The following is a 20,828-nucleotide window of genomic DNA, read 5'->3' as shown; positions in this document are numbered from 1 at the left end:
GTGAATGCGCAAATGAAACTGGCGGGGTTCGGCACCTCTAACAAGGTTAAGAATCACTGGTTTAGGTCCAGCTCACATTGAGCCACGCCTCGAACTGCACTCTGAAACCAGAGGCACTGGTGACAGCCAGTCACGTGACAAATGTCAACTGAGCTCTAACTTTCGTTTCGCTAGAAAAGGAACGTAAGTTTCGTTGGCTTCTCCTCAGTTGACACTGAAACGTCGCCATGGCTAACGTGGACAACTGTGAGCGCTCTCTGCTCAGCCTGGGTGACGAGCTGACCTGCAGTATCTGCCTGTGTCCTTTTGACTGCCCAGTGACCATCCCCTGCGGCCACAACTTCTGCCAGGAGTGCCTCCTCGTTACTTGGAAGGACAGCTGTATATACAGCTGCCCACAATGTCGGACCAACTACCCCATCAAGCCGGAACTGAAGAAAAACACGGTCCTCAACGCAGTGGTCGAGACCTTTAAATTGCGGTCGACTGAGACTGAGCCAGATGTGCCCGTGTCCGAAATGCCGGGGATCCAAGCGGCCAGAAGTGCCACCGCCATACGCTGTGATACGTGTATGGAGGCGAACGCCGTGAAGACGTGCCTCACTTGCATGGCCTCCTACTGCGTCGAGCACCTGCGGCCGCACCGCGAAAACCCGGTGTTCCACGTACACCAGCTGACCGAGCCCGTCGACGACCTGCTGGAGCGCATCTGTCCGGAGCACCGCAAGCTCATGGAGCTCTTCTGCACCAAGCACGATCGCCTCATGTGCACCCTCTGCCTCCAGCAAGCGCACAAAAGCTGCGACTTTATCACAGCCGAGCAGCAGAGGACCAAGCAAGAGGTCTGTATCTAAAATGGAGAAGAACGGGGAAAATTACCGTGTTGGCCCGAATATAAGACGACCCCAAATTCAAGACGACCCCCTCTTTTTCAAGACTCAAGTTTGAAAATAGACTTTGTCTCGACCCCGAATGTAAGACGACCCCCCCCCCCCCCCCCTTTTTCAGTTTTATTTCAATGCAAAAAAACTCGTCTTGTATTCGGGCCAATACGGTACATTGGTTGAAAGCAACTATCAAAGTATGCTATCAAGTTAACTCTTCTTTACAGTATGGTATATCAACCTCAGAAAATACTATATACTAAGCTGCATTCATATATCAATTATATTTAATTAGCTAGCTTTTTAAAAGATCACCTTCAGTAATTGATTAACTGATTGACTGAGTGCTTTTGAGAATTTTCTTGGAGCAATTGAGCCCAAAGCAATGGTATGTTCTCTGTGGGTTTAAAATGTGAACTCCAGCTTCCTCCCACATTCAGACAACATACATGTTATGTTCATTGAACACAAATTGTCCATTGTTGTGAATATGAATGAATTGCTGTATGTTGCTGCAATTGATGGGTGACCACTCCAGGGCCTGCTGGATATTATATTTTTGTCAATGCTTTAAACGTCACTTGAGTAATATTTCACAACTTTTGAGCAATTAGCGTCATTGTTTTTACTGTCAAAAGGTTGTCTTTTTGTCTCGCAAAGTCATTCATGCACCTCCTGACTGAAAGATAAGGATCTATTTTGAAATGTGTTTATAACGCAAAATGTCCTGTGACGAGCTATTTATAATACATGCTATATAATATAATACATAGAATGAGCTATTTTCGAATGTGTTTATAAAACATAATGTCCTGTGACCGTAGTGAGGATAAGCGGTTAAGACCTTAAATAAATGAATGAACGCAATTTAAGGGTCACAGCTCTCGAATTGACAGATCCCCACACTTTGTGGGCAAAGGCAGATAGATAAAAAGAGAAGGAATCCAGAGAAGCAGGTTATTGAATGTGTACTGTACGTCATTGCTGTTTGTTCAGTAATCTTGATTGCTTGATCTTTAACTTCTTACACGAACTGTGAAAACTACATTGTACTTCACTCAGTCAGTTGGGCTCGGCTCCAGTTCATCCGTGACGCTATTGGTATAAAAATAGATGGATGAATTAGTTTGTGGTCCACAGAACAATATTATGGCAACGCCCATAGTTGATGTCATAAGTACGGGTGTTGTTTTCCTTTTGTTAAATGTTGTTAAGGCAGTTTATGTTGAAAATGCCAAAATGAGATCAGTCTTGTGCAGATTCACGGCACAAAAATGTAATGACTAAAGCTTGTCCAAATCTACACTTGTGCCATTCAGAAGTCAAATAAATGTCATTATTGTTGCTTTAACTGACCTTCTAAACTGGATTGCTTGATTGCATCCTTTTTATTCTCTTTGCAGTCCAACCTGATACAGCAATTGAGTTTCACGAACAAGAAGATTAAACAAAACGAGACCGTCATATTGCAAATGAGAGACATGCTGCTTACCCTGAAGGTAAGCATGGTGCTGGACATGCCTGAGTTAAATATTTTGCCTGTAATTCGCAACTTTATTGTTCTGAGCATCAAAGGGACACGCAACCGCAGTTCCTATTTAAACGAAAATTGGCACATTTACGTAACAGTGTTTTTAAAGTTTGTTGTATCAAGGATTCTAAAACAAAAAGTCACAACTAAGGAGAAGCGGCTATTTTTGCCCACCGACAACCAAAGGCAAACAAGGAAAGGTGATCAAGTTCGGTCGGCGTTGAGGGAGATAAATTGACGAGCAATGTAATTAAAGTCATGTGTATCAGACTAACATAATTCTTTACTAAATATTTAGTAATAGTTTATGTTGCTTTATTTACATAGATAGCCATGAAGAGATAGTAGTAAATGTTATTTAGCAATGACAAGCTTAGTATTCAATTTTATCTGCTAAATGTAGATCATTTGATTTTCTTCAAATGCTATAATATTGTTTTTTTTCCCTATCAAGACCTCAATGTGGAAACTCTGTAGGTACACCTTAAGACAGGGATTGTCAACCGGTGCCCCGCGGTTCTCTAGTGGACCGTGTCGGTATTGCAGGTGGGCCACTAAATTGGAAATGGAAAATAATTGTAACTTTATGTATTTATATAAAAAAAAAACTTATTTAGACTTGAATTATTTCCCAGCTAATTTAAAGTATGTACCCACTCAAATTATGTCAGATGTAGCTGGGATTCCCAAAATAGACATACAGCTGGAAATAAATAGCCCGTATTGGTCCTTCCTCCTTCAGTGCAAAATAAAATAATATTCCGCCAAAGCAGTGGTCCCCGAGTTGCTTCTTGGTTATAATGGTGGTCTCTTTGACGAAACCAGTTAAAAAAAACCTCCCTTAAGAAGTACTGACGCACAGTAAAAAATATTGGATGTGAATCCTTTTGCGTTCATATTCTAGGGCAACGCCACGACCAAGAAGTCGGCAATGGCTCATCAGTATGAACTGATCCGAAACATGCTGGCCAATGAGGAGCGCACCGCGATGAGCGTGGTGGACGGAGAGCTGGAGTCTTCTCAGACCAAACTCAGGCTTCTCATGAAAAAGTTTTCTGAAAATATTGATAGCCTGAACAAGGCTAAAGGGGATATCCAGAGTCTACTTTGTCAGGCACAAACAATGGCCTTTCTTCAGGTAAGAAAATTATGTTTTTTTTCACATTCAGCACACCAATTTAACCTATTTAATATCTATCAGTTAGTTCGATCAGCAGTATCCATTTCACAGTTGTGTTTCCCTCCTCACAGGCTTCATTTAATCTGCCCAAAGCTGCAGCATTTGATCCGTATGCCCCTCGAATATACTTGAGTTCCAAAAAGTTGACAGCAACCCAGGACTTTGCTGGTAATCTGAAGAAACACATTCAAGAAATCCTGAGTCAGCCTGTTGGTGACAGACTGCCATTAGCTAAAACAGGTAACGTTTTTGGTTGGAGTAGGGTGCTCTACCATATGTACAATTGATATAAAAACCTGCTCAGATGCCAGGTGTTTGTGATATAGAAAAATGAGACCACAAAAGAATTTCTCAAAACCACTTGTACAACCCAATTAAAAAATATATTTTTGAGAGGGCGAGTAAAAATAATGAGAATATCTGGTTGTGCCAGTGTGCACACCCTGCATAACTGGGGTGTGGCTGTTTTCGGAATTCAATCACATTCACACGCCTGTCACTATTTCAGTGGTAAATTGTGAATAAGGTTGATTTGTGTCAAAATTTCCGAAGAATTCAGTGAGTTTTAATGATCAAAGCCAAACACAAACATTTGTGTTTGTATAGCTTCACTGCCTTCTTCTTCGTTATCTTCTTCATTTTTTTTCTTCTGCCTTCTTTATGGCAGCTGTAAACACCATTCATCTCTTTTTTGCAAAACCAACGTGTACAGTAATGACTAACCCATACTAATTTTCACCTCAAAATTACAGACATTGTAGAGGTGATAGAGAAATACATCAATCCCTTATCTGGATCGCTTAATTCTCACAAGGGTCGTGAGCGTGCTGAACCTATCCCAGCCATCGGCAGGCACTAGGCGGGGGACTGGCCCTAAACTGGTTGCCAGCCAATCGCAGGGCACACAGAGACGAATGACCATCCACACTCGCACTCACACCTCGGAAAAATTTGGAGTGCTCAATCAGCCTGCCATGCTTGTTTTTGGGATGTGGGAGGAAAGCAAAGTACCCAAATGAAACCCACACAGGCACAGGGAGAACATGCAAACTCCATACAGAAAGGCTGGAGCAGGAATCAAACTGTGAGGCGGAAGCGCCACCATTCTGCCTGATGGGGAAATGAAGCTTCAAATTTGCTTCATGAACCAGTTGTTACATTTTTGACTCCCCTCGATGCACCTACTGGTTTAAATAAAGTTCAAGAAATGGCAAGTCAGAATGCTTTCAGCCAAATGTTGAACAGAGAGCGCTCTCTAAAGGAGTTATATAAAAAAAATACAACTTGCTTCATTTTCCCCATCACTACTGTGATGCTGTATTCACCTGTCAAAGTGAAATCAGAGGTTATCCCCCCCGATCAATAAAGTATTTTATTTTTTATTATTATTGGTCTTATGGTTGTTTTACTCTAAATAGGAGCAAATCCATCCAGGACACTTGAGATTTTTCCAGGTGAACACTTAGTGCTGATGTTCACATTTAGTATGCACCTTTTTAAAATAGACACAGTGGATCCTCCCCAAACCAAAAAATAATTCGATATAAATAAATAAGGTTTTTCTAAAAATGTGACTTTTACTACATTTTTTTTTTTTCAAGCATGGTGCTTGTCCCCTAAAGTTCCAACATTTCAATTGGATGGGTGAATACTTTTCTATACAACATGATAATTAATGACAAAATGAACAAAAGATTATATAAATACTGTGAAATGTGTCTTTTTTTTTTTCAGAAACGAATATCCAGACAGGACAACCCATCAGCAGTCCCGCAGCCGCCAAGTCAGTTAATATCAAAGCTGACAAGAAACGGCAAAGTAAGAAAATGTTACAATTTAATTTATTTTTCACCATTCAGTTTTAATAGGAACATTATCATCCAGGACACTTGTAATTTCTCCAGGTGAAAACTTAGTGAGGTTGTTCTCATTTATGCACCTTTTTAAAAAAGACAGTCGATACTCCGACAAGAATAAAATAACAATTCATAAAGATTTTTCTAAACATGTGACATTTATTATATATTATTTTTATAAGCATGGTGCTTGTCCCCGAAAGTTCCAAAATTTCAAGTGGATGGATGAATGCTTTTCTATACAACATGAAAATTAACGATAAAATGAACAAAAGAACAATGTGACGTACCTTTTTCAGAAACGAACATCCAGACAGGACATCCCATCAGCAGCTATCCCGCAGCCACCAAGGCATTCGACTTCAAAGCTGACAAGACATGGCAGAGTAAGAAAATGTTACAATTTAATTTCCTCATTCATCCAGAAGTCAGGTGATCTAATTCTGTGGAAAATGTGTTTTCTTTAGAAAAACACAATAAGCCCATTCCACCCCAGGAAGATGGTAGGCAACGTATGAAAAATTTGTCACGTTCAATGGAAAACCTCCTGGTGTCGGGTGGGAAACTAAAACACAGACCCCAGCTGACTCACATGCCTTCTGAACCCAAAGAAAAAACAGGTATGGCTTGTCTGATGGAACACATCCTGTAAAACCATGTAAATGGATGTCAGATTTATTTCAGCATTTCCGATTTGGACTTATTTTTGCTTCAGAAACGGTGGATCGCCCTGCCGACGTCATTGGTGAAAAGAGACACATTCTTGTGACATGTACGTTTTTGAACGTGATCTTATTTTTATCCTGCTTCTTCCTACTAGTGTATTTCCTCTTTGCGTATTATCCCACATTCCAAAAACATGGAAGGTAGGTAAATTGACCACTGGCCGTAGGTTTGAAAGTGGGTGCGAATAGTTTTGTGTGGGCCCTTCAATTGGCTGGCGACCAATTCAAGGTGTCAGCTGGGAAAGATTCCAGTACGACAGCCAGTGTTTCACTTGAATGACACTTTGCTTCATAGGAATTGTGTGGTCACTGTCTTTAGTGTGGCTGCAGATTGATAATATTCCGTCCAACATTAAAAGATAAATATGAGACTAGGGCTCAACTGTTAAGCTTTTATTTCCAAGTACTGTATTTTTCGAACTAAAAGTTGCTACGGAATATATAGGTTGCATTAGCCATAAAATGCACAATAACGTGAAAAAAAGCATCCACTCAAATGCATAGTGACTTTGCACTTTGTGCAAGAAATACAGTTGGGATGAGCCCCAAGATTCCTAACCCATGACTACCTAGCCATAAATGAGTTGAGATGAACCAGAGAAACACAGTAATTTTAATGATGTTATCTGTCTATTTTCTGTGCTACCAGATGGCACTGCACTCAGTTTTGATCCAAAGACAGCACACAAAGGCATCAAGCTAACCAAGGACTTGCAAGAAGCATCTGTGTCAAACCTAGAATATCCAGCTTTGCTCAGTGACAGCCCCAAGCGCTTCTCCGTCTTCACTCAGGTGCTCACCTCTCAGGGTTTCACTCAAGGGCGCCACTACTGGGAAGTTCGGCTTAATAACAAAGAATTCACTAGTATCGGGTTGACTTACAGGAGCATTAAGCGCGAAGGTCCCACCAGTCGGCTTGGCCGCAATGCCCAGTCTTGGTGTGTGGAGTGGGTTAATGACAAACTGTCAGCTTGGCATGACAACAATGAGGTTGTGCTCATGAATATCCATGCGAAACGTATTGGTGTGTTGTTGGATTATGATTCAGGCTCTGCTACATTTTACGATGTGACCGATAGGATGTATTGCTTCTACACTTTTGTTTTTTCATTCACTGAGGCAGTGTATCCGGCTTTTGGGATTTTTCACCATGAGTCATCTATCACGCTGTGTAAATTGTTGGCCTGAGGACCACATTGACATTCGCTACAGTCCAATAAGAGTCAAAACCCAACTTCCGATTTGTTTGATTTTCAAAGCAAATTCCTATTTGATGTCCTGTTGATTATATTAAAGAAATATATTCAAAAAAGAAAATTTAATTATGAACCCATCCCGAGTAACTTTCTGCTGGTAGAGCAGTTTCAGATCAGCTGTCAATTAATCAAACTGCTTTGAAAATGCCACGATACAGCAAGTTAATAAACGGTTGCAGTGCAAGAGACCTATTGATCACATTTGCATGCTGTCAATAGCCTTGTTAAAACCTGAATATTGGCAGTATTTGAGTTTTAAAGGCCATGTAAACGCTCATAAAATCCCCGAATATTATTCTGGTTTTACAAACCCAAATAAAACCCTGGCTTACCACTTGTCTAACCCAAATATAAACAAGATCAAGTTAACTCTTAACTCTGACATAATGGCATGTGTTCCTCACATGCTTTTGCTTTATCCACAAGGAAACTTATCTTGTAATACTGGGAGTACTTGTATGCCATAGCAAGCTTACTTGGTGACTGTGCTGCGTTTTCATATTATTTTCTGTTCCAATGGCAAAAATTGTACAGTGTGTATGTAGACCAGTGGTTCTTAACCTGGGTTCGATCGAACCCTTGGGGTTCGGTAAGTCGGCTTCAGGGGTTCGGCAGAGCTGGTATGTCATCCTCCCCGAGTGACGTGAATATATTGTGTTTTATAGGCGGTATAAAGTAACAAACAGACGTGACGTTCATTTGTGTCATGTCTGTGCCTCACCGTTTGAATCGAGTTATTCAAATACAATAGTAACACAGTGCATTCAGGCATGTGAGGTATATTCTTATATACACACATATTGTCATTGCAATACTAAGTACGTAGTTACTAGAATTTTACAGACTTGCTGGCGGCAATTTAGAGAGGACACACTTGGTGGTAATTACAAAAACTTTAATAGAAGTTCTGGGTCTGCCCTGGGGAGTGCACAGAGGAGAATCAGGTAAATGCCGCATGCTGTGACCAGTGGGGGAAGGTCAGAGACTAAGGGTGAATTTAAAACCTCCCCTATGGGGTGTCACTCACCCAGACAAAAAGGCAGAAATGTGCCACTTTTTTGGAGAGAGAGAGCGAGGGCACAGACATGCTGACCTGAGGTATGGGGGGACTTCATGACATCAGCATGAGGAGAAAAAAAACTACCGTATTTTCTGCACTATAGGGCACACTTATAATTCACTCAAAAAACCACAGTGCACCTTATAATGCAGAGCGCCTTTATATGGATCAATTGATGAATTTGTTGATCCATACAGGTAAGCCTGCCGGGAGGCAATCACAGTGAGCAGTAGACAGTGATCACACCCCCTCACCGCAGCCACTTTGGCTGCGCATACTCAAACCCGGCGCCAAAGTTAACAAGCTAATCGACGCATTACGCATCAACGCATTCACTCGCTTATTTTCTTCTAAACTAAAGAAAGTTTATGACCATCTAGAATGAGTGGGGTTGCTGGACCAAGTAAGAAGCCAAACCGTATCACTTTCGTACAGAAAGGGAGTTGGACTTTACCTCATTGACTGGGTTGACATTCCCTTGAGCACAGCTCCATCTAGATGATGCATAATGCAACCCTAGTCAACCCCAGTCTAATGCAGTAGCTTCTATTTTATGCGCCTTTTAATTCGGTGCGCCTTATCTATGAAAACATTTCTAAAGTAAAAAATTCAATGATGGTGCGCCTTATAGTCCAGTGCGCCCTATAGTGTGAAAAATACTGTATGTCAAAAAAGTCTGTCAGAAAATTCCTTTTCCACCCACACCCAGCCTTGCCTGGCGACCACTGGATGGCCGTCGGGACAGATCTGCACCTTCTCAGAAAATACACAACATACTTAAACAGGGTATTCAGAATGTCTAAGAAATTTTGACCTGCGTGTAAACGTAGTCATTGGTTGGTCTTGCCCTATCCACAAGGAATCTTTGTAGTCCTGGAAGTACAGCTTCCTCATCCAAGCGAACGTTACTTAAATACATTGATTTCTCTGTGGCATTGTCACATTATTTTCTGTCATTACGGCAAAAATATCAGCGTGTATACAGATAAGTATCCAAGTGTATAAGTCCATATGTCCACACTGAGAATCACATAATTTTCAGCTGTTTTAATGATTGAATCCTTGACTCAAAATGTTTCAATCGGCTCACGGCACTTAACATGCGAGTAGTCGGAGTTCAAGGTAGTCACATGCTGTTTATGCCGCACCAGCAACTTTCAGCAAGCGTCGTCTGGCTAGCTCGTGTGATCAAACACGTCACGAAGTTGGTCTGAAGTTGGTAATGATTACCTCCATGGCTGCAAACAAGATACACATAGACAAGTATAGCAGTAAGTAGTAAAGTAAAAGGAAGAAGTCATGCTAATTGGAAAAAATAACCCCAAAATTATCGTCAGAATCTTTGAAACGTTTTTTAAAAAATACACACACACATACACACACACACGGTGAAATAAATTTAAAAAAAAACTATGTAGGACTCACTGGTAATAAACAAGTAGCCGTAAATTGTCAAGGAAACCTTACCACTGCTTTATTCGAGTTGGGTGACAAAGGGCAGTAATGTCTGTATGACGTGAATGTGGATAGTGGTTTCAATTTGGGGATTTAAGTGTGCAAGCAGCTTTGTTCATCCAGGCATGCCAATGTTTTTTCCCCGAATGTTTCAGAAACCGGACTTTTGACCATTACACAAATATTGACTGCATGTAAATGTAGTGGATAGGTGTTGGCATTTGAGGTCGGCACTATTAATGGTCGCCAAATTACATTTGAGCAGAATTAGTATGCATTTATTCTTTCATTCATTATCCGAATTGCTTATCTTCATGTGGGTCACATGCATGCTGGAGTCTATTCCAGTTTGCAGGCGACGGGCACGGTACACCTTGAACTGGTCACCAGCCAATTGCAGGGCACATATTAATGTGTTAATCAATTTAGCTTTGCTGAAAGGTCATACAACCGATTCAGGAATACTAAGTTTAATTTAAATGTATGTTTGCTTGGAATTGCTCCATTGAAAGATTTTATGAGCAGTTTGCTGCCATGCACAATACATACAAAAATAAGGCAGTTGATCTAAAAAAACAATTTGTTAATATGTTGTATTTTTATTGTTTGATGAAATCCTTGCTTCAGTTCTTTGAAATTAAGCTTCCAAAAAATGCTGCTAAAATAAGAAGTCAAACACAGTCATTGATTTGCAAAGCTTCTCCGCAAAGAAAAAAAATTTCGGAGCCTTGGTAATGAGAAAATTGGTAAAATTGTACGACCTCTTTAGGGGATGTTGAAAAACGTGCAATGATGTATGTCTTCAATAGTCCACCATTCAATACTTACAGCTGAATTGTCAGAACTTGGTCCTCAAGGACCACTGTCTTCTCTACTTTATATGTCTCTTTGCTGCAACACATCTGATTGAAATGATCAGGATAAATATCAAGCTTGTTCAGAGCTTCCAGATGAGCTTATGGAAAAGGGGGTAGGACGACTGAATACAACTTGCTGAAATACTAACTCTTGTGAATTTCCATGCACGTCTGCCAAAGTTGACATTAAGGGTGCGCTTACTGATTGAGTGACGTTCACTATCGAGGTCAAATGTAATACACCCTTCAGTGATGTAATTGTTAACTCTGCTCTGCTATCAAAATAAATCACTCTTGCATTGTCATTTGTTGATTTTCTGCAATTATCAGCTGAATGCAGATTATTTGCACTATTTTTTGTCTATATCGCCAAGTGTATGAGATCAAGTCTGATTGATGTTGTGTAACAATTATTTGAATGGAGAGTTTTTTTTTTCTTTTTACCTAGCTTGATGTTATTTGCTTTTGCATTGTCATTACTATGCAGTCTATGTATATTGATCATAATTTGGTTCAAATAAACAGCTTCATGATTGCTATTTGTCTTTTGTTTATGATTAAAAGAGTTGAACATTGCACACATACGTCATCAAAATGTCATTCTAATGTCTTGTAGGAAGGTTTCTTTGCAGACGGAAATGCTCTAGTATTCATCCATCCATTTTCTGTACCGCTTGTCCCCATGGGGGTCGCGGGCATGCTCGAGCCTATCCCAGCAGGCATCGGACAGAAGGCGGGGGACACCCTCAACCGGTTGCCAGCCAATCGCAGGGCACACAGAGATGAATAATCACATAATATATATATATATATATATACACACACACTATAATAACCGGGAGTATTCCCCAAGCGCCAGCCTAAGATTGGCCTGCTGGCCAGCGTCACTCTTGGCGGCACACTGATCAGAGAGACAGGCCACTGCGGCCACTCAGGCCAGCAGCATGTGAGGAGGGAAAGACGATTGGTTTATAAGAATTTAACACCCTAACACTAAAACTCCGAATGTGCCAATTGTAAAAACATCAATTACACAGTGAAAACCCCATCACACACTATTTAATGAATTAATAAACTAAACAGAAATCATGGTGTTTTTTGGTACTAGCCTAAGACAGACCAACCCCACATGAAGTGCGAGTAACACAACGTGGACAAAGAATTCTTTCAGCCTTACAGGGCAGCATGCCTGATGCTCAAATCATGGTCTCCCTTGGGTCACTAGTGTGGATGTCTTGCTCGGTGGCCTGTAAGCCCATCGAAAGGGAGAGAAGGGTCCCAATTGGTAGCAGAAACCACACTGGTGGTCTCAGTACGGTTCGTTTTAAAGGGGTCTGAGTACGGTTGGCGTGTTCACATATGCAAAAAAAAATGCTGAGTCATCGATCTGAGTTCGATGTTCGAGTTCATATCCCCGTCCACGAATCCGTCGAATTTTTCCGCGTCCAAATTGAAGAGTTTTTTTGGGGAACGTTGAACAATATACAATACAAACATTGCACAATAACACGACGTTGACATGATTCTGAACTTTGTTTATTTGAGCAACCATCATTCCTTCAACCGCATTTCACTCCTTTCAAGGATGTGAAAACGTTCTTCTTGTAGCATTGTATGGTAAACTCTTATTGGACTCCTCTTCAGGAAACTCCAGCAGCCGTTGGAGGTGATGAGACGTTCCACACAGTGCCTTCAGCTCCATCGTCGGCCATCCATTTCAGAGACGCACGCTCTAAGGTCAAGACACCCTCCGACATACCGACGGAAATGAGCGGAGCTGCAAGCAGTCTTTCTGGTCGTTGGCTTTTCAGGCACTGGTTGAGTTGCACAACAAAGTAAAAACAATTACAATTTGTCAAACAGCAGTGATATCACGAGGGATTACTGTACAATTTAAAGGGTACTGTTGGTCAAACTGTAGAACGCAGGCACTGATTTAGTATGAAGTAAATGTACAATATCAAAAAAGAAATAACACAACACCTCTTAGGGACAAGAGATATATAGCCTGAAACATTGCTGTTTGACCGGCACTTTTGCTACCTGGGGAAGAAAAATGGCGCCCCGGATATGACGTCACACACTCGTGGTGACTCGTGGTATCGGGGCTCGACTGATAATGGCTTTTTAGAGGAGTTGTGCACGTGCGTCAATCCAGATTAACATACTTGGAGTTGGTTGAACGAACTCAGATCAGCTTTTCTGGAACCGAAAACTCAGAGGGTCCCATCTCAGAGCAAGTCAACTCAGAGTTGAGCGATACTCAGAGTACGTTGAACTTGTTTTCTGGAATACCCCCTTGTACAGTTGAATGGATATTTTTACGTTTATTCTTGCTAGCATGTTGACCATTCTGTCGTGGATTTGCATCTGTGCCTTTTCTTTCAAGACAGCCAGTTTAAATTTCGCCTTTTGCTCCTGCCAGCAGGGGTGAGAGAAATGGCACTTATGAATCCGCCCGGCAGTTGTCTCCAAAGGATCTTATGAATTTGACCGGAGTACTTAACCGTACAAAAAAAGTCGTTGACATATATGTGAGCTAATTAGATTCAAAGCATTGAGTATTCATTCATCTTTGCTTGACTACTTATTCCCACAACAGAGATTCTCTTCGGGATTTAATAATGGACGCCCCCGACTTGAGGGAACTTCTGTTGGATATGGCCAAACGTCGAGAATATCATCTTGACCTGATTCGTGCAAACGGTTCAAGAACGGGTATCCTTGCACAAACAGGTGCTCAACTTGTGTTTTTGTGTTTTATTTAAGATGGTTGACAGGTGATGTAGAAAACCAAAAGTGCACACGGATTATATTGCATAGCTTGCCTTTAATGTTTTTGTCTCCTTTTCTTTATGGTGTCTTTAGAATCTCACATTAACAACCAGCAGCTTTGTCTGGAATGGATTGAAGCGGAACATGAGCTCAGTATCATGGAAAAAATCAATGAACTTGAGACTAAGTACGACAAACTCTCCTCTCCACATCCCCCCCTCCCTAAATGGGCTATCATTCACCATTCCCACATTTCTTTCTTTCAGGTTACAACTGCAACTCGATGAGCTCCGAAATGAAAAAGTGGACAAAATGACCTTTTCGCTACTTGAGCAAAAAGTGAATGAACTTGAAGAGAAACTTTGCGTCCTCTCTTTACAGGTATGAGCACCTGCTCAAAGGTTGTGAGAGGCACTTTGTGTTCATGACTCCATTTATTGTGGTCATTTTATAAAATGTCCGTATATAAAATACACATAGTCATTGGTCACAATGGAATGCATTTCCTCAGATGAGTACAGTGCATGCGCAGCTTGTCCATATGTCAATCAACCCTCTGCTCGGTTTCGGTGAGCATATTGTTCACCAATGCCAACTGTTCTTTGAGCTGACTGGTCTCCTTTTGTCGCATATCTGTTTGTGAAGAACCTTCTTTCGGATTCACAAACTCTTGATTCTGTATGCGTTCCTTCAGCATGGTCACCTCTGGTGAATAGGACTCTATTAGGCTTTCATACTTGTTCCTTTGCTTTGAAATTTCCATTTCTTTGTTTCTTTAGTTTAAACAGACTCTGACCTTTTGTATTTGGTTCTTCAAACCCTCAATCTCATTCTTCAGCACCTCGGACTGCTTGCTGCGCTTTCACTTTTTGTTTGGTCTGATCATACTAAGTAAGTATCTTAAAGGGTGTCCAATTCTTGCTGTAAAGCAGCAAAAAGCTAATCTGTAGTTGACAAATCTGCCGGGCTTTCCGCTGCGCCGCTTGCTCGAGCTGAAATTTAGGATGACCGATCTCTTTCTGAAGGGCTGCTTTCCGCTCAGAGATTTCCTTTTGCAGCTCCATCAAGAGCTGATCCATGGCCTGAACAATATTTTCAATGTGCTGCTTCATGTTTTCTTTCTGTTGGGCAATGTTTTTTGGTTACAGTATTTTCTGCACTATAAAGCGCACTTGATTGTGAGACAAACCTTCATTGAATGTTTTATTCTAGAAATATTTTCAAATATAGGGCGCACTAGATTAAAAGGCGCATAGTAGAAGCTATTGCATTCAACTAGGGTTGCGTTGTTCATCCACTAGATAGAGCTGTGCTAAAGGAAATGTCAAACCAGTCAACGAGGTATTCATTCAAACTTTACATACGACAAACTTTATATACAATCTGACACGCAACACAAAAATTGCACAATAACACAACATTGTGCAAACGATAATGTGCGTACTTGTATATCCCCGTCCACAAATCCCACAAACTTTGTATATGGCAAACTTTAACAATACAAACATTGCACAATAACACCACGATGTGGTTCAAACGTTCATGTGCGTATTTACATATCCCCGCCCACAAATCTGTGAAATTCTTCGTTCTTCGAGTTTTTTTGAACAGTTGAACGATATACAATACAAACATTGTACAATAACATGACGTTGACCTGATTGTGAAGTTTATTTGAACAACCAGCATTTCTTCAACCGCATTTCACACCTATCAAGCATGTGAAAACTTTGTTCTTGTAGGATTGTATGGTAAGCTCTTCTTGGATTCCTCTTCAGAAAACTCCAGGTTGCGTTAAAGGTGATAGCCTGGATTCAGCGCAATTGCAGCCCAACCGTTCCAGTGGCGCTCGGGTCATGGAGCTCTCCGACACACCGGCGGAAATGACCGGAAATGATCGTTTTGATTTTCGCCCCACTAGGATCCCTTCGCAGAGTAAGTTTGAACCAAGCAGCGCTGCCGCAGAAATTTACCCAAAAATAATTTATTTCCTCCTGATGCGCAGTCGGGCCAGAGAACGAGCCAGAGAACGAGCCAGAAAGTATTCATTTTCGTCTCCCTAGGATCCCTTCGCAGAGTAAGTTTGAACTAAGCAGCGCCGCCGCAGAAATTTACCCAAAAATTTAATTCCTTCCTTGCTCATAAAATCTTTCAATGGAGCAATTCCAAGCAAACATACATTTAAATTAAACTTAGTATTCCTGAATTGGTTGTAAGACCTTTCAGCAAAGCTAAATCGATTAAAACATTAATATGTGCCCTGCAATTGGCTGGTGACCAGTTCAAGGTGTACCTTGCCCATCGCCTGCAAACTGGAATAGACTCCAGCATGCATCTGACCCACATGAGGATAACCAATTCGGATAATGAATGAAAGAATAAATGCATACTAATTCTGCTCAAATGTAATTTGGCGACCATTAATAGTGCCGACCTCAAATGTTTGTGTAATAGTCAAAAGTCCGGTTTCTGAAACATTCGGAAAAAAAACATTGGCATGCCTGGATGAACAAAGCTGCTTGCACATTTAAATCCCCAAATTGAAACCATTATCCACATTCATGTCATCCATCCATCCATCCATTTTCTGAAACCGCTTAGTCCCCACGGGGGTCGCGGGCGTGCTGGAGCCTATCCCAGCCGTCATCGGGCAGTAGGCGGGGGACATCCTAAACCGGTTGCCAGCCAATCGCAGGGCACACAGAGACAAACAACCATTCGCACTCGCACTCACACCTAGGGACAATTTGGAGTCTCCAATTGGCCTACCAAGCATGTTTTTGGGATGTGGGAGGAAACCGGAGAAAACCCACGCGGGCTCGGGGAGAACATGCAAACTCCACACAGGGAGGGCCGGAGGTGGAATCGAACCCGCACCCTCCTATCTGTGAGGCGGACGTGCTACCCAGTGCGCCACCGAGCGGCCATGTCATACAAATAGACATTATTGCCCTTCGTCACCCAACACAAATCAGTGATAAGGTTTCTTTGACAATTTACCTCTACTTGTTTATTACCAGTGAGTCCTACATAGTTTTTTTTTTTTCTTCCACCGTGTGTGTGTGTGTGTGTGTGTGTGTGTGTGTGTGTGTATTTTTTAAAAAACTTTTTAAATATTCTAACGATAATTTTTGGGTCAATTCTTACAATTAGCACAACTTTTTCCTTTTACTTTACTACTTACTGCTATACTTGTCTATGTGTTTCTTGTTTGCAGCCATGGAGTAATCCTTACCAACTTCAGACCAACTTCGGGACGGGTTTGATCACACGAGCTAGCCAGACGACGCTTGCTGAAAGTTAGCTGGTGCGGCATAAACAGCATGGGATTGCCTTGAACTCCGACTCTTCGCATGTTAAGTGCCGTGAGCCGATTGAAATATTTTGATTCAATCATTAAAACAGCTGAAAATAACGTGATTCTCAGTGTGGACATATGGACTTATACGCTTGGATACTTATCTGCATACACGCTGATATTTTTGCCGTAACGACAGAAAATAATGTGGAAACGCCACAGAGAAATCAGTGTATTTAAGTAACGTTCGCTTGGATGAGGAAGCTGTACTTCCAGGACTACAAAGATTCCTTGTGGATAGGGCAAGACCACAAAGATTCCTTGTGGATAGGGCAAGACTAACCAATGACTACGTTTACACGCAGGTCAAAATTTCTTAGGCATTCTGAATACACTGTTTAAGTATGTTGTGTATTTTCCGAGAAGGTGCAGGTCTGTCCCGGCAGCCATCCAGGAGTCGCCAGGCAAGGCTGGGTGTGGGTGGAAAAGGACTTTTCTGACAGACTTTTTTGACAGAGTATTTTTCACACGACAGGGCGCACTGGATTATAAGGAGCACCATCATTGAATTTTTTATTTTAGAAATGTTTTCATGGATAAGGTGCACCGGATTAAAAGACGCATAGTGTCAGGTTCAAAATCAGCAAAAGGATCAGCAGACAAAACCAGTGAGGCAGAATATTGAGTCTTTTCTCGCGAGGAGTGCATCCAGACTTACAGCAATCCGAATACACTAAAAGTCTGTTTACACTCCTCACTCTTTTTATTTAGGAATGCGCTACCCACAATGTGAGACTAGCCCCTGAGGTGGGGGGAAGCGTGGGCTTTGTCTCATGAGAGAAGAAACGAGATTCTATGTGAAACAAGACGTTGCAGACAGGATGCCATGAGAAACATGAAGAGTGCAAGGACAAAATGCTATGTGAAAAAAGAAGTCACAGACAAGACACCATGAGAAAAGAGTGCATAGACGAAATGCCATTTGCAGACATCAACAAAATAGTTTGAGCGCAGACATCAACAAAATAGTTTGAGCTATCAACAGCTTTCTTGGATTCCCAGAGATGTAGAAGGTCAGGAAGCTCCAGACAGCATCGTATGACTTGTTGTGGACTGGTGGACGTCTGCAAGGCGAAACAGCAAGCATTCTGTGCAATAACTTTATTAATAAGTACTCATTAGGGAACGCATGATAACACATATATACAATTTATCTAACACATAGAATCAAAGCTACTGCATCAGACTGGGGTTGACTAGGCTTGCATCATGCGTCCACTAGATGGAGCTGTGCTTAAGGGAAGGTCCACCCAGTCAATAAGGTAAAGCACAACTTCCTTTGTACGAAAATGATACGGTTTGGCTTCTTCCTTGGTCCAGCAATTCCACTCATTTTTGATGGTCATAAACTTTCTTTAGTAGAAAAAAAACGAGTGCTTGTATTGATGCGTATTGCGTCGATTAGCTTGTTAACTTTGGCGCCGGGTTTGTGTATGCGCAGCCAAACTTGTCACTGTCTACTAGCATTGTACAGTTCAGACTTTTTTTCTCTCAACCAAGCCACTCCGTCCAACTACAGCTACATTGCCAAACCCCGCCTCTCTGGGCGAGGAGGTGGTATTGCTGTCCTCCACAAGCAGTCCCTACACATCACTGAATTGCACCTCAACCTCCCATCTATTTCATCCTTTGAATATCTCGCTTTTTCCCTCCCCAACTCCACTACTGCTGTTCTTATCTACCGCCCCCAAAGTCACATCCGTCTTTCTGAACTCTCTGAACTCCTCACCATTGTATCCTCAGTCTCCTATCACCTCCTGCTCATCGGTGACTTCAATATCCACATCGACCAGCCAACTGCTCCACTGACGTCTGACTTCATCTCCCTTCTGGACTGCTTTCATCTCACCCAGCACAACACCCTGGATGTTGTATGCTCCTCCTTTCCACTCACATCCAACCCCCGTCCTCTCACCTTTCCACTGTCTGATCATCTCTGCATCGTCTTCTCCGCCCCTCTACCCTCGCCTCATAATTCCACAAAGCGCACCATCTCCTACCGCAACATCAAGACTGTAAACCCGAACACGCTTTGCCAGCTCTTATCCTCTGCCCTTCCCTCCGACCTCACTTCTTCCTTCCCTGATGACCTTGCCACCATGCTCAACAACATCCTTTCTGACTCCCTTGACTCCCTAGCCCCCTGGAAAACTTCCTCTGTTACATTCACTAACTCTGCCCCTTGGTACACCCCGCAACTCCGCTCCATGAAACAAACTGGCCGTCAACTCGAACGCCTCTACAAAAGAACCCGCCTCACCGTTCATGCTGAAACCTTTAAACAACACATCTCCTCCTATCGTGATGCTCTTCTTGCTGCCAAATCTGCTTACTTCTCATCTCTCATTAATAACACCAACCGAAACCCCCGCATACTGTTCTCCACCGTCAACAAATTGCTCCAGCCACCGACCACCAAGCCACCCTCCTCACCCGCCCTCTGTAACTCCTTCCTTGTCAGCTTTAACAACAAAATTGCCCAAATCAACAGTTCTCTGACCGTCACCATCAACAACTCCTCCTCCACCACCTCCTCTCCTCTCCTGCCCCCCTTCCCGATCTTCCGCCCTTCCCCTCTCTCACTGCCTTCTCCCTTGTCGACTCCTCCACCATCCTAGACATCATCACCGCATCCAAGACAACCACCTGCTCTCTCGGCCCCCTTCCAACGACCTTAACTAAGGCCTGCCTCCCTGTCCTCCTCCCTTACCTCACCACCCTTTTTAATCAGTCTCTATCCCTCGGCCACTTTCCCACTGTCTATAAGCTTGCAGCCATCACCCCCGTCCTCAAAAAGCCCACCTTGGACCCACTCAACCTCTCCAACTACCGTCCCATCTCCAACCTTTCATTCTTTTCCAAAATCCTTGAACGCATTGTCTCCACCCAACTCCACACCCATCTCCAATCCAACAACCTCTATGAACCCTTTCAGTCCGGATTCCGTCCACTTCACAGCACTGAAACAGCTCTTGTTAAAGTCCCCAACGATCTCCTCATTTCCGCTGACTCTGGTGCCCTCAACATCCTAGTACTACTTGACCTTAGCGCAGCCTTTGACACTGTGAACCATTCCATCCTCCTCCAAAGGCTGCACCAACTAGGTGTTGAGGGCACTGCACTCGACTGGCTAACCTCCTATCTCACCAACAGAAACCAGTTAATTTCTCTCTCCAGTCACACATCCATCCTCTACCGTTACACAAGGGGTCCCCCAAGGCTTAGTTCTTGGCCCCCTCCTATTCATCTGTTACCTCTTTCCTCTTGGTAATGTCATCCCCAAACTTAATCTGGACCTCCACTGCTATGCGGATGACACCCAGATCTATATACGCACCACACCAACCCATAACCCTTCCCTCACCCACTTTGAAACCTGCATCTCTACAATAAAAACATGGCTGTCCCACAACTTTCTCTAACTCAACAGTGATAAAACAGAGCTCCTCCTCATAGGCACCAAATCCTCCCTTAATAAAACTGGATCCATCACACTCACCATCGACTCCACAAACATCACTCCCTCCCCCCTGGCACGCAACCTTGGCGTTATTTTTGACCCCACACTGTCCTTTCACCCTCACGTTAGCTCAGTTGTCAAGACCTCCTACTTCCACCTCCGACGCATTGCTAAAATCCGGCACTGCCTCTCTCTCCCTGTCGCTGAATCCCTCATCCACGCCTTCATCTCATCCCGGCTCGATTACTGCAACTACCTTTTCACTGGAATCACTGCTCACTCCAGGGGCATCCATTGCAGCCTGGTCATCCTGGAAGAGGGATCCTCCCATCTGTGGTCTCTTCTCAAGGTTTCTCATTTCCCCTAGTTGGAGTTTTGACTTTTTCCTTGCCATCCTGGGAGTTTAAGATCAGAGGATGTTTGAGAAAGTT

The 20,828-nt window shown here is 42.5% G+C and overlaps 2 protein-coding genes and 1 pseudogene across 2 annotated transcripts; all 3 read left to right on the top strand.

Annotated features, from left to right (window-relative positions):
- The first annotated feature begins 150 nt into the window (after positions 1-150).
- On the top strand, positions 151-11,343 carry trim25 (tripartite motif containing 25). Its single transcript, XM_088373128.1, has 9 exons — positions 151-842; positions 2,288-2,383; positions 3,320-3,553; positions 3,667-3,835; positions 5,330-5,413; positions 5,751-5,837; positions 5,919-6,071; positions 6,167-6,223; positions 6,826-11,343. Exons 1-9 carry the CDS (start codon positions 228-230, stop codon positions 7,362-7,364), a joined length of 2,034 nt encoding a protein of 677 aa, XP_088229254.1. The 5' UTR covers positions 151-227; the 3' UTR covers positions 7,365-11,343.
- A 2,053-nt stretch (positions 11,344-13,396) lies between these two features.
- LOC148398784 (uncharacterized) lies at positions 13,397-16,994 on the top strand. Its single transcript, XM_088373464.1, has 6 exons — positions 13,397-13,540; positions 13,673-13,766; positions 13,846-13,960; positions 15,358-15,514; positions 15,585-15,656; positions 16,797-16,994. The coding sequence occupies exons 1-6, from the start codon at positions 13,429-13,431 to the stop codon at positions 16,805-16,807; spliced, it is 561 nt and encodes a 186-aa protein (XP_088229590.1). The 5' UTR covers positions 13,397-13,428; the 3' UTR covers positions 16,808-16,994.
- Positions 16,995-18,759: 1,765 nt separating this feature from the next.
- On the top strand, positions 18,760-20,258 carry LOC148398783 (uncharacterized; annotated as a pseudogene).
- The last annotated feature ends 570 nt before the right edge of the window (positions 20,259-20,828 follow it).

The sequence above is a fragment of the Syngnathus floridae genome, chromosome 4 (assembly GCF_059516105.1).
Source record: "Syngnathus floridae isolate MCC-2025c chromosome 4, RoL_Sflo_1.0, whole genome shotgun sequence".
Lineage (NCBI taxonomy): Eukaryota > Metazoa > Chordata > Actinopteri > Syngnathiformes > Syngnathidae > Syngnathus > Syngnathus floridae.
The sequence above is the reverse complement of the archived record's forward strand: the minus strand, read 5'-3'. Positions and strand labels throughout refer to the sequence as shown.

Bases quoted from the DNA above. Each gene is read 5' to 3' on its own strand.
- trim25 (XM_088373128.1), top strand. From the start codon at position 228: ATGGCTAACGTGGACAACTGTGAGCGCTCTCTGCTCAGCCTGGGTGAC. The intron at 843-2,287 runs GTCTGTATCTAA...TTCTCTTTGCAG, and splicing joins AGCAGAGGACCAAGCAAGAG to TCCAACCTGATACAGCAATT. The intron at 6,072-6,166 runs GTATGGCTTGTC...TTTTTGCTTCAG, and splicing joins TGAACCCAAAGAAAAAACAG to AAACGGTGGATCGCCCTGCC.
- LOC148398784 (XM_088373464.1), top strand. From the start codon at position 13,429: ATGGACGCCCCCGACTTGAGGGAACTTCTGTTGGATATGGCCAAACGT. The intron at 13,541-13,672 runs GTGCTCAACTTG...TGGTGTCTTTAG, and splicing joins GGGTATCCTTGCACAAACAG to AATCTCACATTAACAACCAG. The intron at 13,767-13,845 runs GTACGACAAACT...TCTTTCTTTCAG, and splicing joins ATCAATGAACTTGAGACTAA to GTTACAACTGCAACTCGATG.